Source organism: Sorex araneus, chromosome 3 (genome assembly GCF_027595985.1).
Source record: "Sorex araneus isolate mSorAra2 chromosome 3, mSorAra2.pri, whole genome shotgun sequence".
Lineage (NCBI taxonomy): Eukaryota > Metazoa > Chordata > Mammalia > Eulipotyphla > Soricidae > Sorex > Sorex araneus.
In genome coordinates this window covers 93,825,762-93,844,051 of record NC_073304.1, presented here as the reverse complement: position 1 = coordinate 93,844,051, position 18,290 = coordinate 93,825,762, and the positions used below count along the sequence as shown (strand labels likewise).

Sequence of the window (18,290 nt, the reverse complement as noted above, 5' to 3'; positions counted from 1 at the left end):
AAATTAAATACTTTGGGGGCTGGGATGTAGCTCTGTTGTAGAGAACATGCCTCACATATGTAGGTCACAGTGAGGTCCTAGGTTTGATCCCTGGGCACTACAAAACACCACCATCACCATCACCACCATCATCATGCACACTACCAAAAAAAAACCCTTCAGTGAAGATACCATTCAGAAGCTTAAAAAGATATTTTCCCATAAACTCTTAAAGAGAAAGTTAAAATAAAATGATAGGTTATTGAACAAGCAATAAAACCTATGGGATGTGGCTGAAGCTATATTCTGAGGCAAATATTCAGTGATAAATGCTTAAGCTGGAGAATTTAAGAGGAAAATGAAAATTAAATGTTCATGGCAAGAATCTCTGGGGAAATCCTGTCAAAGCAAGAGGAACAAAATATGAAAAGTTGAAGCAAAAAATTAGATGATTTAAAAACTAGTTTTAAATCCAAACTACTGTTTTTTTCTATTTGTTGATTAGTTTTCTTCACCTAGCAGTGCTCAGGGCTCTCTTCTGGCTCTTCCACTCCGAGGTCAGTGCTGGCAGGACTGGGTGACACCACATAGGGTACAGAGGATTGGACCCAAGAGCCTTGCAGGATGTACTGTCTGTCTAGCCCCCTGGGTTTGCTATTTTAATAGCATTAGATTTTGGTTTTTGTTTGTTTTTGGTCCACACCTTGGTGCTTATTTCTAACTCTGCTCCGGGGATGGCTCCTGGCAGGGCTTTCGGGACTATATATTGTTTGTTTATTGTTTTTTTTAAGATGATGTCATTTTTAATTATCAAAGTGTTTATTGTTTGTTTTATTATAGTTTTACAAAGTAGTTCACAGTATTTTATTACATTTAATATTCAAATACCAATCCTATTGCCATTACATCTTCCCATGATCATATTTGGATGTTCCCATTCAGAACCCCAACCCCTGTCCCAAAGCAGAATCGAAATAGTTCATTCATTCTGTGTTGTTTGTTGTGAATAAACCACTGAAAATGCCAAAGAAACTTTTCTTAGAGGAGAGTGTGTGAAGATTATTGTATTTCACCTAGGGCCATTCAGCCCTTCTTAAGAGATTGATAGTATGGTAAGGGGTGAGCCTGTGTATGTCTGTATCTGTAAAAATATATTTCTCTCAAAGATCGGCTGCCTTCTACTTTAAACCCCATCAAATGTGGTGCGCTGCTCTTGGAGTATGAGTTGGGTGAGGTATGAGATGTCCAGGGATAAGTTCACTCATGGGTGAGGCTCGGCCCAAGTATGTGGAGAGTACAGCGGTGGTTGAGTTTGGCTGCTGGGGCTGGGCGGGACCTCACCTGCCCCCCCACCCCCTACCTCTGGGGCACTCAGGGCCATATTTTGTATCGAGAGTCAAACCTAGGTTAGCCATGTGCAAGTCAGACACCCTACTCTCTGTACCATCACTCTGTCCTGTAGATTCTGTCTGCTTTAAGAAAAAGGGGAAAAAATGTATGACTAGCAAATCAGATGTGCATGGGGGGGTAGCTGTGGGGTCGGGGGCACCTGCAGTGATGCTCAGGGGTTACTCCTGGCTCTGCACTTAGAAATTACTCCTGGCAGTGTGTGGGGGACCACATAGGATGCTGGGGAATCAAATCTGGGTTGGCCGCATACAAGGCAAGCACCCTACCTACTGTTGTAGTGGTCTGTCTGGCTCCTCATGTGCATTCTTAAGTTAAATATTTTTAACTTTTTTCTTATTTTTAAAACTTTTGCAGAATATGTATGTATATGCACATCTGTATCTGTCAGTACACACTCATATATATGCATATATATATATATACACATATCTCTTAAGTATCTCTTAAGTATCCCTTAGGTATCTCTTGAGTATCATGTAATTGATTCTTTCAGAAGACATTTGAATCTTTGGTCATCCAATGTAAAATACCTTAATGTTTAATTTGTCATATTTTTACCTTAACATAGACTGTGGAAGATTTCCACATTCTGTCCCTGTAGGTGTGTGGCACAGAATGAATTTCACTGTGGGAGAGTGCCTTATTATGTTCAGCTTCAGTTTTGGTTTTAAGTGGGTGTCATTTTTCTATTGCTTCATCTGGAAAAGTTATTTGCACTCTTGTGGAGGTTCTGTCTTGAAGTTTGGTGTGCATTTCCTCTTGATGTGTGGTTAACGGCAGTGTTTGCCCATTTTTCCTAAAACGGTCTAGTGCGTTTTCCAGAACTTGTACTAAATGCTTATTGTTGGGGGCTGGAGTGATAGCACAGCGGGTAGGGTGTTTGCCTTGCTAGCGGTCGACCTGGGTTCGATTCCCAGCATCCCATATGGTCCCCTGAGCGCCGCCAGAGGTAATTCCTGAGTGCAGAGCCAGGAGTAACCTCTGAGCATCGCCGGATATGACCCAAAAAGCCAAAAATAACAACAACAAAAAATAAATGCTTATTGTTGGCTCATATATATATATATATATATATATATATATATATATATATATATACTCAGTGATCTATCTACATTTGTCTAATAACTATTTAAACAGTTTAGTGTTCTGATAATTGCTTGGGATTTTCTAGGTTGTTTACAACGTAATGTCAGCTCTTACAGATATGTTTCATCTATTATTTTTTTTTTATATCAGAACTGGTGGTGCTGTTTGGGCTTGATTATATGGGCTTGATTATTTAAACTTTAGTAGTTTGGGATTGTAACAGTGCTTTTCAGAATAATAAGATGTATATTACACTTGGTGGACTCCAAATCACAAAACGCAGCTTTTGGAGCTATCCAGAGTTGTAACTATAGGAGAAAGTTTGCCAGTCTGTTCCTGCTAGTGACATCTTCTGTTTGTGCAGCTGTTGACTACAGAAGCTTCTCTTTTTTACTAACAACAAAGGATCATTTCAGTGGGATTTTTGTTGTTGAACCCTGATATCTTGGATTGTACTTAGAAGCCTTTATGGCTTTTTCTATTTACAGACATAGTGTATATGTGCAGACATTAGTTTTTAATTACATACAACATCTTTTGAATGGTGGATTGTCTAAGTTTACAATAGGTATAAAAAATTGGTTGCAACTTTTGAGTTAGAATTTTGCAATTTGTTGTTACTAAATTTTTGAGCTGGCATTATTTTGGGATCTGTTATTTTCCCATTTTATTGAGATATCATTTTTAAGTTGTCTTAACTCTATAATTAGTATTGTTTCTTATACTGAGGATGTAGCATAAAATTTACGGAATTTTAGCTACCCATGGCGTATTTGATATGCCAAAAACAGTAACAAGTGTCACAATAGAGACGTTACTTGGTGCCTGCTCGAGTAAATCGATGAACAACGGGATGACTGTGATACTGTGATTTTTTGGTTTTGGGGTTCACACCTTATGGTGTTCATGGACTCCTCCCCTGCTTAGGAGCTGCTTCCAGCATTGCTCAGGGGACTATATGTGGTGCTGAAGGTCTAACTTGGGCCTCCTGTTTGCACATCATACCCTCAGCCCATTGAGCTATCTCTCCATCCAGTTCCCCTTCTATAAATACTGAGTTCTTAGAACTATTACAGGGAAAATTAGTAGCATATACTATTATAATGCATTGAACCTTTGTTGGAATTAAACCACCTTGAGGTCACAAAACTTCAAAACTATTACAAAACACAAAAGTATTACAGGGAAAATTAGTAGCATATACTATTATAATGCATTGAACCTTTGTTGGAATTAAACCACCTTGAGGTCACAAAACTTCATTAAGGCAGTTACACTATTTACTTCAGATCTGATTACTTGTGCAAAAGTATACTTCAGAGTTAAATCAGGTAGGGAGGAAGGTTATTGAACTCATACTTTATAGTTCTTACCTCTCTCCCCCGTCGGCCCCCCGCCCGTCCCCCGCCCCCTGCCCCAGAAGCATTTCAGAATATTTACAGTGGGCTCTGTGTTTTGGTGGGAGATACTAGTAAATGCCACTCTAGTGTTCTTGGGGAAAAGTTCTGGTTAGGACTATTGCTTTTAGGCAGTTGATTTTAGAGTTTGAAATACTGTATTATATTTTAATCGCAGATTTGATTAAAAAGCTTCTAAGCTTCTATTTTGGGAGGTGGGTGTTACTATGCCGCACCTGGTTGTGCTCATGGCTTGGAACTTTCTGTGTTCAGGAATCACTTCCTGTGGGGCAGTGAAGGCAAGGACCCTACCTACTTTACCATCTCTCTGTTCCACTAAGAATCTTTTAATGGGTGCTGGAGTGATAATATAGTGGGCAGGGTGCTTGCCTTGCAATGGCCAACCTGGTGTTCCTGGCACCACATGTGGTCCCCAGAGCCCCTCCAGGAGTGATCCCTGAGAGCAGAGCCAGGAATAAACCCTGAGCACCACCAGGTGTGGCCAAAAAAGAAGAAAACTTTGAATAACGTATCTTTTTAGATTGTAGTGTTAATATCCTTAACATTTTCCTTTAACATAGCACTGTAGCACTGTCATCCCATTGTTCATCAATTTGCTCGAGTGGGCACCAGTAATGTCTCCAATGTGAGACTTTTTGTTACTGTTTTTGGCATATTGAATATGCCACAGGGAGCTTGCCAGGCTCTGCCGTGTGGGCGGGATACTCTCAGTAGATTGCAGGCTCCCTGTGAGGGACACATCTTTATATTTACGTACATGTATGTAAATATAAAAACCTAAAGGATATTCGAACCCTAAGAAGGGAGGCTAATGGGCAGCAAACCATACTGGTCACCTTTTAGCCTGTTATGGCCTTTAAACAGATCTGAATCCTTTTTATCATTCTGGTGACTACTAGATTGATGGGACTTTGCTAATTCCAAATACAATACTTAATTTTTGATCTGATATTATTGATATTATTAATGATATTATTATTGATATTTCTGATATTATTATTTACCTAGAAGTCAAATTAGAGTCTATTAGCGGAAAGCTAGAAAATGTTCGTATGAATGTTTCTAATGCTTGCTAATTAGCAGGCCAAAGGAACAGAATAGTGAGCTTCCGTGTAATGCTGTAGTGTGGGCCTTCCCATGTTGCAAGTCGGGCCGACAGTTCTTATTCTCTATTAGCATCTCAGTGTGATCCTGTCTACGGGAGCCTCAAACAAGCACAGAACAGTTTCCGCATGAATATTAGGTGTGATTAGGTCACAGACTACATCTCTTTATTTTCAGCAGTAGGTAGCCTGTGGATTTTGTATGTCTCATAATAACCACAGATACTGTTCTTTAGCTTTGAAGGGCAAAACAAATTACAACCGTATTTCACTGTGAGTGTTGTAAGGGAGAGCGACAGTTGAGAGGGAGTTGTGTAGGGAGGGCCAGTTTTGTTCTTATGTGTGGAGGCCCTGCTCTGTGGTCATGCTAGACCTGTCGGGGCCACCCGCATCTCCTGTATTATATTGACTGAGACACACTGGTTATTTCCATCTTCCTTTTCTGCCTCCTCTCAAGGCCAGTGTTTCTCAAAGGACAGAACAGAAAATTTGAAAGTACCGAACCCCAGTGAATCCCAGAATCATATTTTCCTTGGGGCAGAGTGTTTTCTGTGGCTTTTCCTCAGAGACTAGTCCTCAGAGAACTAGGAAGCAGGGAGGTGAGGGAGCAAAGAAAAGGACAAGAACCCGTGTGTCTTCACCCTCAGAGCAGACGCCGCTGCAGCTTTGTAGAAGCATGCCAGCAGTTACTAGTTCACTTGCTTCTGAAGAGCTAAAAACTAGAGCAGAGTGATAAGGCCTGGAGATTGCTGGAAGAATTTTTGACAAATTTGCAACTTTTCCTGGCCTGCTTTGGCAGTTATACAAATATACATTGTTTATATACAATACAAATACAAATATACACTGACAGTGTTGGGGATATGGGTCAGCTCCCCAGGCCCCCCACATCCAAGCAGGCTGTTCCATTTACCTGTGATTACTCACAAGGTTGTCACATTCCTGGATCCCACCCGTCAGTTCAATAAGATCCTTTAACATAAATGTCTTTTTCTTTTATAATTATTTTTAATGTGTTGGTAAATATAAGTAAAACTCTAAAACCAGTGTACAATTAAATGCATTTTTACAGGATGAATAATACCTTAAGTATCACCCTTTAGGATATAGAAGTTTGTCAGTTCCCATCTATGTGTGTGTATGATGATTTTTTTTTTTTTTTTTGCAATTCTGTATAACATAGGCAAAGTTATTTAAAGTCAGTAAGTTTGTGTTGAAGTCATTTCATGTTTTGAGTCCTCGGGTCCTTCACTATGTATCGTCTCCAAGGTTTGAATTTTTCTTTTTGTTTGATTTGGGGCTACTCCTGGCTCTGTGCTTAGGCTTCACCCCCAAGAGGTGCTTGGAAAACCTTAATGTGGTGCTGGGGATTCAACTGGGGTCGGTTGCATACAAGGCAAGTGCCTTAACTTCTCTCATTTGCAGGCAAGTCCTAACTCTCCAGCCCAAAACTTGAGCCTTCATCTACAAAATGTCCTTAAACAAGAGAGTAGGCACTGATTAAAACTGTCCCCCTGCCCCCAGTTGGGGGCCCTGGGGTGCTCACAGCTGCTCAGGAGAAACAGCACCACCTGTGAACATGGCATGCCCAAAGATTCAGTCTTTGGGCACAGAGTTCTGTCTTCCCAGTAACAGTTCCCTTTTTCCTAAGATCTCTTGATTTTTATGGGTTTTAATTCTTTTTTTTCTTTCCCATGATTTCAGCACGTGCATGTGCACGTGCATCCTTAAATACTATAGTTTTAAAAGACTTTCAGAAATCCCTGTAGTTTCATTGTAGGACAAACTTACAAAATAAATGAAAAAGAAGTAGGTATTAGAGATTAGTTTGTTGAACGTGTTTACTGAGAAATAGGGCTCATTCTGCCCACCCCCAATTTAACTGAACCAGAATTTTTTTCCCCTTTAAGTTTAATATTTTAAAAAATTCAGCTAAGACATTTTCCTTCCTTTTAATTTAATGATAGTAATCTAATTTCCTGAAGTAGACAGAAATAGAATGTTTTTTAGACTGTTCAAACAAATATAAAATAATTATCCTTCAGAACTCTGTTTAATGATTTTTCCCCATAACAAACTTACTTAAAAACACATTGTTTTGTCTGGAGAGTTGGATTTCGTACTCCTACTTTATTTTTGGACTCTGAGGTCTCACTTCCTTGTACTCTTGATTGTTTTAACAGCTTTCATTACACAAGAAATGATTTCATTGAAATGTACTAACCTTTGATAAGATTTTCCCTATTTTTATTAGTTAGTTGACTTTAATTTAAATAACAATCATGTTCAGTTATTTAAATTGACATTGCTATTTTTTGGGGCATTTTGTGAATTCTGAGAAGAGAGACAATTGCTGCTTTGTAACTTGTGTTATTCGATGATGAATTTGTGTTATTTAAGTTTTTTTGCTCATTAATATGTTTCACTTTCTTTTTAAAGAATGTCAAGCTGTCAGCTGAGGTAGAACCTTTTATTCCTCAGAAGAAGAATCCCGATACATTTATGATCCCTATGGCACTCCCAAACGAGAATGGAAATGTTTCTGGTGTAGAACCAACTCCAATCCCCAGCTACCTGATTACTTGTTATCCATTTGTACAAGAAAACCAGTCTAATAGGTAATTCATTTATTTATTTTTCAGGGGGGGGGCACGAAGGAGGCCTGGAAATAGCAAAGTTGGCAAAGCATGCTTTTTCTCTGGTAACTTTAAAACAGTAGCTATTTTTCTGGGGCTGGAGCTATAGCACAGCAGGTAGGGCGTTTGCCTTGCACTCGGCTGACCTGGGTTCGATTCCCAGCATCCCATCTGGTTCCCTGAGTACCGCCAGGAGTAATTCCTGAGTGCAGAGCCAGGAGTAACCCCTGTGCATTGCTGGGTATGACCCAAAAAGCAAAAAAAAAAAAAAAGAAAAAAAAGAAAAAAAAACAGTAGCTATTTTTCTATTTTAGGAGGATTACAGAGAGCCCAGTGGTGTAAAACTTTGAAAATTGTTGACTTAGATTTTTTTCAAGTCTTTTCAAGAAAAAAAGGAGCTCTTCATTTATAGCTCTTAAAATATTCATTGAACTTTCTTTGAAATAAATTTACTCAGAAGGGTGGAATGAATGCAGAAGGAAGTGATGCGAACTCTTTTAAGATCAGGCATCTCATCACATTGCTCTTAATTGCCAAGACAATCTGTTATAAGAAAATACAAAAGATAATTCTTAACTTTGAAGCTTTTATGGTTAATTGACATACCTTTTAGACCAATTCTGTTTAAATTTAGCTTCTATGCTATTATCACAGGCTGGAGTGATAGCACAACGGTAAGGCATTTGCCTTGCACATGGCCGACCCAGGTTCAATTCCTCTGCCCCTCTCGGAGAGCCTGGCAAGCTGCCGAGAGTATCTCGCCCACAAGGCAGAGCCTGGTAAGCTACCCATGGCGTATTCAATATGCCAAAAACAGTAACAAGTCTCAAAATGGAGATGTTACTGGTGCCCGCTCTAGCAAATGGATGAGCAACGGGATGACCGTGACAGTGACAGTAGCTATTATCACAAGGTGATCTAACAAAATGCAGAGCAGATAATGTATGATCTAGTGGTTAGTGTATATGTAATTTATGGTAGTTACTATAGTCTTTCTTTTTTTGACTCTTTGGTTTGTTTTGAATGACAAACCAAAACTTGGGGTCACACTTGGGCAGTGCTTAGGTGGCCATATGTAGTGCTTGGATTTGGAACAGATTTGAGGCTGGAGCCACATGCCAGGCAAGTGCCTTAATCGTATTTCTGGCCCACTAGAGTCTTTCTTACTATGCTTAGACTGTTCAAATGACTAGTATTTCATTCTTGTAGTTCATTTTATTGTGGTTAAAAATACTTTACAGTGGGTAGGGCTTTTGCCTTGCACATAGTCAACCAGGGTTTGACCCTGGCATAGCATTTGGTCCCCCAGTACTGCCAGCAGAAATTGCTGAGTGTGACCCAAAAATAAAAATTTTTTTAAAAAGTAAGCCTTTTTGAAGCGATAGCACATACAAAAAATAGTACTTACCCTGCACTCGGGGATAAGTGGATGAGGTAGCTGGTGGCTTCACTCTCTAAGCAGTCAGTCCTTTCTCCACTTCTGTCACCCATTACATGAAGGTGAATGTGATCACTAATACAGTGTGGAAATGCAGTCATCTGTAACCCACTGTAGTTTCCTGGTGTGCCAAGACATAATCGCTAAGATGACTAAACTGTCTCAAATACTAAAGCATATATGAATAATCTGAGTCTCCTACTAGCTTTTCAATAAATATTGAAGCTAGGGGATCCTCAATTGAAGTTATCACTTATATTAAAAATCTTTAGTCTGTATTGGACTATGTTCAAGGGATTTGTAAACCACATTTAATGATACATTTTTGTATTTGTTAAATGGCTTAGTGTACAATATTAATTTTGGGCCACATCCAGCATTGCTCAGGGCTTTACTCCTGACTCTGCTCTCAGGGACCCCTCCTGGTGGGCTCGGGGGATCGGATGGCCACCTTCAAGGCAGCACCCTACCTGCTGTACTATCTCCCCAGCCCCTTGAATTCCTTTTTTTCCCCTTAAAAATAGTCTGAGAATTTGTGAAGAAACGAATCAGCCAATGATTTAAAATTATTTTTATCTTTAGAGTGATGGCAGAGACCTTTTTCTGATTTGCTCTGTTTGGGAGTAGGGAGAAAAGTCCTTTGCTCTAGCCCCCCTGCAGCCTTCGACAGGGAGGGCCGCGCGGGGACAGGAAGAGTCTTGCTGGTGCTTTTTAGGAACCGTGTTAGCAGAAGTCCAAATGCTAGGGATAAGATGGCAGTGGACAGACTTACCTCTTTCTTTTCTTTGGACCTTGGTCCTGCTTTCATTGCCAAGGAGGGTAGCCAGGAAAAGAGCTGGACTTGGCCAAGTGGCTTAGAGAGTATGGGAGAGGAGTAGGAGGCCCGGGAGGGAGCTGAAGAGGAGGAGGTGGAAGAGTCAAATTGCCCATTGCAGTGATCATCTTACTCAGAGATACCGTGGGCTGTTTTTTATAGACATCTGTCCCAGTTGTTAGCATGGGTAGAATTTTGCCCCCCCCCCCTTTATTCCCAGATCCAGCAGCAGGTGTTTAATTCTCAGGCAGAAATATCTAGAAGGAAGTTGAGGACAAAGTGACAGATAATAGTACGGGGATGAGACTGAGTAGTAGAATACTTGCCTTGAGAGGTGCAGTCCTGGATTTGATGGTCCTGGCACCCTGAAGGAGAGAGGCTGTGGATATAGCTCCGTGGTAGAGCACTTACTTGCCTTGCATATGAAACCCTGGATTTGATCTTTGACACTGCAATTAAAAAGCAGACAAACAAGTCTACCAAAGTTTGGGGGAGCCAGTACAGACATACCATACAGCATGATCAGGAAAACAAGGTGGCAGGAAGATGGAGGTGTGGGGAAGGAAACAGGAGATAAGGGTAGAGGGACTTGAAACACCGGTGGAAGGGTTGTGTGGAGTAACACCCACAACATGGTACCTTCAGTCAATTGTGATAGCTCAGGAGCAGACTTGGTCGGGGCCGGAGAGACAGTACAATAGGTGAAATGTTTTCCTTGCACTTTGCTGACCAAGGTTCAGTCCCTGGTACCTTGTAACACTGCTAGGGAGGATCCATCCCCCACGACCCTCCCCCCAACCCCCCAATAATAAAGTTTCTGAACTAATAAAACTGTCTGGTTAGATTATTTGATATTGTTGCTTAACAAAAATTATTTAGAAGTTAATAATTGTATTTTTTCCAGAATCATTGTTAAATCATTGTTTAACAACGATTTCGCTCCAGCATTACTTTAAGACTTACCAATTTGTTCTTTTTCTGGCTTGCTTTTGCAGACAATTTCCATTGTATAACAATGATATACGATGGCAACAGCCCAGTCCAAACCCTGCTGGACCATACCTGGCCTACCCAATCATATCTGCTCAGCCGCCTGTTTCTGCGGAGTATGCCTACTACCAGCTGATGCCTGCTCCCTGTGCTCAGGTTATGGGCTTCTACCATCCTTTTCCTACACCTTACTCCAACACCTTCCAGGCTACGAATACTGTAAATTCTTTAACCACAGAATGCACTGAGCGTCCAAATCAGCTTGGGCAAGTCTTCCCATTGTCTAGTCATCGGAGCAGAAATAATAACAGGGGACCAGTGGTACCAAAAGTAAGTGATTGATTTTGATTGGCTTCTGTGTTTGAGACATCTCTCTCTGTTTTTTTTGTTGTTTTTTTTTTTTTTTTTGCTTTTTGGGTCACACCCAACGATGCTCAGGGGTTACTCCTGGCCTTGCACTCAGGAATTACTCCTGGCGGTGCTTGGGGGACCATATGGGATGCCGGGGATCGAACCCAGGTCGGCCGCGTGCAAGGCAAATGCCCTACCCGCTGTGCTATCGCTCCGGCCTCGAGACATCTCTTGATAATGCTAGCATGAATAATTTGTTACTTGTATTTATTTTTGAGATTTTCTTTTGGAGGGAGCACAGCCTCTGGTGCTTGGGGGCTGCTCCTGGCCCTGCGCTTAGGGGCTTGCTCCTAATGGTGCTGGGCACAAAACCCAGGCTTCTCACATGCAGAGCAGACACTCAGCATATCAGACTCCCTTTGTGGCCACTCTCCAACCCGCCTTTTTGTTTTTGGGTCATGCCTGGGGTTATAAGCCTCTGCTCCGGGATCACCCCTGGTAGCATGGGGGGGACTGTTTGGTGCATCAGGGATCAAACCTGGGTTGGCTGCAAGCAGGCTAAGTGCCCTTCATTCTTGTGTTTTGGATCTCACCTGGAAGTGCTGGGGACACTGCTTGGCCGGTTGCTGCTCTGGTGTCACTCCTTGAGGTGCCAGGCAGGGAGAAGCTTCTGATGCCAAGCGTGTGCTCTTACCCTTTCAGCCATCTCTATCCAGCCCTCATTCTTTTTCACTTTTGGTTTGAGGCCATATCTACCAGTGGGCAGGGGCTCTTCCTCATCTTCTGGGGGACCATGTGGTGCCAGGGGTCGGACCCAGGGCACCCACACGCATTCCAGCTCTTTGATGGCATTCTTTTTCTTCTTCTTCTTTTTTAAATTGAATCACCATGAGATAAAGTTACAAACTTTCATGTTTGAGTTTCATTGATACAGTGACCGAACACCCATCCATCCACTGGTACACATTCTCCACAACCAATGTCCTCATTATTACCCCTCACACTTTTCAGCCCTCCTCCTGCCTCTGTGGCAGACAATTGCCCCCATACTCTCTCTACTTTTGGGCATTATGGTTTGAAATACAGATACTGAGAGGCTATCATAATTGGTCTTTATCTACTTTCAGCACACATCTCCCATCCCAAATGATTCCTCCAACATCATTGTTCTTAGTGATCCCCTCTCTATTCCAGCTGCCTTTTCCCCCAGCTCATGAAACAGGCTTCCAACTGTGGGGCAATATTCCTGGCCCTTGTGTCTACTATCTTTGGGTGTCAGTCTCATATTGTGTTATTTTACATTCCACAAATGAGTGCAGTCATTCTATGAATATCCCTCTTTCTGACTCATTTCACTTAGCGTGATACTGTCCATGTCCATCCACTTATAAGCAAATTTCATAACTTCATCTTTCCTTACAGCTGTATAGTATTCCATTGTGCAGATGTACCAAAGTTTCCTTAGCCAGTCATCTCTTCTCTGACAGCCCTCTCTGTAGCTTTGTTCTTCACTTTTAATTGGTAACTTGATTTATAGTTCTTTCAGTTGACACAAAGGCCATACAGGTATTCAGATTCTTCTAATTTAGCAACAAAAATTATACAGTGATAGTTGTTAATAAATTAATAATGGCTTATTTGAATCCTGAACTAGCTAATGCACTGTAAAATTTTTCAGGCTTCAGAACTAAATGGGGAATAAAGCATAGAAAAGAACATTTGTGATTCATTGAGTCTATTCACTCAGTATTGTGAAAATTTAGTAGGAATAGCACTTTGTTATTTCAAGGGAATTTAGCTGTTATTTGATCACAGGGTCTCTGGGGGCCGAAGGAGAGATGAAAGACAAGTATGTAAAATTCACAGTCCATATTTAGATCCAGTTTTTTGACTAAGTAAAACAAAAGACATGAAAACCTTGAAATCGCATGAGAATTAGATTATTTTAAGTAGCTGCTTCTTATCTAAAAGATTGCTTTTATATTGAGGCCTAAGTATCAAAGCAAATGAGGAAAACAACTCGGCAAGACTGAGTTGGCAAAAAGCATTGTGATTTGTTAGGTTGTGACTGACTCATCAGGGCCTTCATACTTTCCTAGATTCCATTAGTCGACTGGCTTCTTCAGTGAAAGACTTTGCTGTGCTGTAGCATGCTAATTATAAGTCAGAACACAAGCAGCAGAGATTGCTGGGAAATTAGCCTTTATTCAAGGGAAGGACTTCAAGGAAAGTCTTGGGTCAAAGGGTATCCTTGTGGGACTTTGAGAATGAGAAGAAATACATACTGAAAATGAGACGGTGATAATACATACATAACTTTAAAATGTTGAAGGAATATAATTTCTCAGAATTTGTTCCCAGCACTTGTATTTAGCTTTTTAGGGGTGTTAAGAATACCTTCCAGGCAGTGCTCAGGGAGCTGGGGCCAGGGGTGGGGGAAACGTGGAGATACACCTGGTAATACTTGCCACCCAGGACTCAAGGTTCAGTGCTCAGCCTGGCCAGTGTGGTGCTGGGACCACCAGGATCACCATGGTTAGGGCTTGTGGGCCTTTGGAATAGTCAGCAATGCTGGGGGGTGGGTGGCATGTGGTGCCTGAGGAGCAGGCTTGGATCCGACAAATCTAAGACATATGTACCCCTAACTCCTGAACTATTTCCCTGCTCTCCCTACTTTTTTTTGGGGGGGGCATGGGTGGTACCAGGAATTTAACCCAGGGTCTCCTGCATAGAAGGCTTGTACCTTACTCTGCTGAGCCACAACATTAAATTTAGGAATTTAAATTTAGGGATTTGTTGTATAAATTACAAAAATGAATGTGATGCGATACCCTTCCCCCCCCCCCCATTGTTTTGTTTTGGGCCACATGTAGCTGTGCTCAGGGCTTATTTCTGGCTCTGCTTAGGGATCACTCCTGGCCGTGCTCAGGGGACAGTATATGCTGGCGATTTGACCTGGGTTGTCCCTGATCCGTAATACTTTTTAAAATGAAGGAGGGATTATGGACTTGGAATATACACATATACAATAAGGTATCTTTTATAGTGGATGTATATTTCATAATGTTTAGATAATTATTCTTTTTTTAAATCTTAAATCAGCAACAGCTTTTACAGCAGCACATAAAAAGCAAAAGGCCACTGGTCAAAAATGTAGCTACTCAGAAAGAGACGAATGCAGCAGGTCCTGATAATCGATCCAAAATTGTGCTTCTGGTAGATGCATCACAGCAAACAGGTAAGACAGAGATTCTTGCATATATACATATATATGTATATAAATATATATGCATCACTGATTGTCTACATTGACTTCTTAATTGTGTACTATGCTACTTAATTAGGATTCACCCTTCAATGTACTGTACCTGCCCTTTTTGTAAAATTTTCTAGAAAGGATAAAACAGTTCATGTTCTTGATATTCTTTCCAGCTTGCTGGCGTAAATGTAGTTTTGAGCAGTTTGAATGTTACCTGCTGCTTTTTTCTTTTTTGGGGATGCTCATCTGGTGGTGATAAGGGCTTACTCCTGGCTCTGTGCTCAGTGATCACTCCTGGCCTGGGGGACCGTGTGGGTATTGGGGATTGAATCCAGGTGCCATGTGCGAGGGAAGTGCCCTACTTACTATACTATCATCCCTGCACCAAAGCTTTCTCTGCCTTTTTTTTTTTTTTTTCTTTTTGGGTTGCACCTGGTGATGCACAGGGATTACTCCTGGTTCTGCACTCAGGAACCACCCCTGGCAGTGCTCAGGGGACCATATGGTATGCTGGGATTCAAACCTAGGTTGGCCGCGTGCAAGGCAAACGCCCCACCCGCTGGGCTATCACTCCAGCTCCACTTTTCTCTGCTTTTTATAGTTAGTGGAGCAGTTCCGAAATTAGAAGGAATTTTGTAGACATTGTTGAAACTTATTGGACTCATTTTTGTCAGGAGTCTATTTGTACATGTTTTTGTATTTAGATTAAAACCCATAGTGTTCTAATATGCTGTAACATCTTTGTTTCTGCCATACTTTTGTTAGGGTAGATCTGAAGCAAAATTGATGACATTTAACAAACTGTCATACAATTAAAAGTTTTAAATTAGTTAGTTAGATATTTTGTCTAAAGTTTCTTGGGGCTGGAAAGATGGTACAGTGAGCAAGGCTTGCCTTGCGGAGGGCTGACCTGGATTCAATACCGGCATCCCATGTGGTCCCCGCAAGCACCACCAGGAATGATTCCTGAGTGCAGACCCAGGAGTAAGCCCTGAGCATTGCTGAGCATGGTCCTCAAACAAAACAAACAAAAAAAGTTTTTAGGGAGCCCTGTAAGTATTAAAAAGTATTGTTCTTGTAAAACTATCATTGTCACTGTCATCCCTTTGCTCACCGATTTGCTCGAGCAGGTACCAGTAATGTCTCCATTGTGAGACTTATTGTTACTGTTTTTAGCATATCGAATATGCCACAGGGAGCTTGCCAGGGGAGCTTGCCATGGGGAGCTTGCCAGGCTCTGCCGTGCGGGCGAGATATTCTCGGCAGCTTGTGGGCTCTTCGAGAGGGGCGGAGGAATTGAACCCAGGTCTGCTGCATGCAAGGCGAATGCCCTACCTGCTGCGCTATCCCTCCAGCCTTTGAAATAGGCAAATATTAAGAACTGCCTTATAGCATTCTAACTATTTTCTAGTTTATATCATGAAATTACAATTTGTGTATCTGGTCTTGGCTTATAGAAGAGATGTCTCTCCCTACCCATTGTTATTCTAGTAAAAAAAAAAAAATCCTTGGACCAGAGCAATAGTACAACCGGTAGGGCATTTCCTTGCATGCAGCCGACCTGGGTTCAGTCCCCTGCACCCCATATGGTCCCCTGAGCACTGCCAGGAGTAATTCCTGAGTGCATAAGCCAGAAGTAACTCCTGAGCACCTCTGGGTGTGACCCAAAAAGCCAAAAAAAAAAAAAAAGAAAAATCCTTATTAATGAGCTAAGGGCAGGAATTGGATCTGTTTCCACGGCTCCTCTCTAGATGATCTAAGGGCACAACAGCTGCTTTTCCTGCCTAAGTTTTGCTTGAATGTGGTGGAATGGGTTGAACATAGTTTGATGGTATATCTTGTTCTCATTTTGGTATACCTTTTCCTTTGGACAGCTCTTGAGGTTAAGTTGCTCTTATTAGGAGCAAGAATGGATCTGGAATCCTTGAAAAACAGTCTTGTTGATAGTATAGTCATTATAGAGGCAAAGCATTGAGATTAACAGACTCAATGAGTGATTAGATGATTATGGAAAAGAATCAGAATTTGATAATGAGTTTTGTTGTGGCCCTTATCTGTATTCCAAAACCTGGGATTACCTTTGAAATCTTTTTTAGTTTCCGCATTAAGTAATCACAAGACCAAAATCTTCTGAAGCATATCAGACTATGATATCTGGTCCAAGGTGTGATTTGGGTAGATTATACAGTCTGTCAGTGTATTTATTTTGCAAGGGGCTTAGAGGTTTGGGCCACACCAGACTGTGCTCTGGCTTTACTCCTGACGCTGTGCTCAGGGAGTACTCTGGGAAATACTCAGGAAACCATAGATGGTGCTAGGAATCAAACTCGGTCAGCTAAGCACTTGCGAGCACCTTCATGAACCCCCTGTACCTCTGTACCTCTGTCCCCTGGCCCCTCAGGAGTCTTATTCTTTCTTAGCAGGGACCTTCCAAGCAGTGCGGAACACTCGTGATCAGCAGACCGGCGGTTCCATGCCTTTGCCCAGGGCTGTGGTGTTTCTGGGGCCCTGCCATGCTGCACATTTCTTGAACTTCCCTGGCTGTGCTCAGGGGTCTGCAGGGCTGCATCTTGTGTTGCCCGGGGAAGGAGATACTGGGTGCCAGGGATCTAAATGACGTTGGCTGCATGTCAGACATGCTCCCCAGCCCCTGTATTGTCTCTCTGGCCCCGTTGTTCTTAAATTTGGAGGGTCATCCATCCTGTCTATACTTTGAGTCATTAGTTTTTGATCTGAGGGTTAATTAATATTGGTCACTGATAGACTGAAATGCTATTGTTTAAAGGAATTTGTATCAGCTTTCCCTTTCATACTTCCCCGGAGCCCTTGCTGACAGTCCCCATCCTGCCTGCTGGCCTTCTCTGCCGCATGCCAGTGCAGTGCTGCTCAGTCAGGGATGCTGGCGGCCAGCAGGGCCGTGCCTGGAGTGGCCTGGGGGCTAATAGGCTGTTGGGATGGATCTCAGGGCCTCATGCATGCCAGACGCGCACTCCAGCCTTTGGAACTATTCCCCGGCCCCCTCAGTTTTCACTCTGGAACACAAGCTTATATTGTTTCGTAGATGGCAGAGGAATTAGGCAAGCATTAATTACTTTTCAGAGTGATCCAACAGACAAAAGTTAAAATGCCATTTACGTTAGAAACAAAAGAATGTTTGGACATCTTGTGAAACTAATTAATTCTAAAACAAAGATGTACTGGTCTGGGGGCTGGAGCAATAGTACAGTGGGCAGGGCGTTTGCCTTGCACGCAGCCAACCTAGGTTCAATCCCCAGCATCCCATATAGTACCCTGAGCACTGCCAGGAGTGATTCCTGAGTGCAGAGGAGGAGTAACCCCTGAGCATCGTCAAATGTGACCCAAAAGAACAACAACAAAAAAAAAAACCTGAAAACAAAAAAACCAAAACAAAAAAACTGGTCTAAGAACAAGGACATATTTGAAGAAGAACTTTTCTAGATAGAAGACTTAAAAACCCCTTAGTCTCAACAGATTTAGAATATATAGCAGTTAAACAGGACCTAGAACAAAGCTCAGAAACAGCTCACATGTATATGAAAATACACATGGAAAAAGACAGTTATAGCATTACAGATTCCCAGTTTAGATCCCCTGTGAGTCTTCCCAGATGGATTAAGAATGTAAATGGGAAAACTACATATGAAAGGAAATGTAGGCGAGTAATCTTTATGACTGCAGGAAGGAAGCTATTTCTGAAATTTAGAATTCCTATGAAAGAACTCACTTTATCTTGGAAAAGAGATTTTTACTCTGTGTGTAACCGATAAAAGATCGGCATTAGG

The 18,290-nt window shown here is 41.7% G+C and overlaps 1 protein-coding gene across 2 annotated transcripts in view; it reads left to right on the top strand.

The window, feature by feature from the left end:
• SECISBP2L (SECIS binding protein 2 like) overlaps positions 1-18,290 on the top strand; it is a 69,322-nt gene that overhangs the window by 4,135 nt on the left and 46,897 nt on the right. Inside the window, exons 2-4 of one of the 2 annotated variants that reach the window (XM_055130498.1) lie at positions 7,439-7,617; positions 10,883-11,207; positions 14,331-14,466. In XM_055130498.1, coding sequence (XP_054986473.1) covers positions 7,439-7,617; positions 10,883-11,207; positions 14,331-14,466 — 640 coding nt within the window. The remainder of the gene's footprint in view (positions 1-7,438; positions 7,618-10,882; positions 11,208-14,330; positions 14,467-18,290) is intronic. The other variant, XM_055130499.1, reaches the window with a different exon arrangement.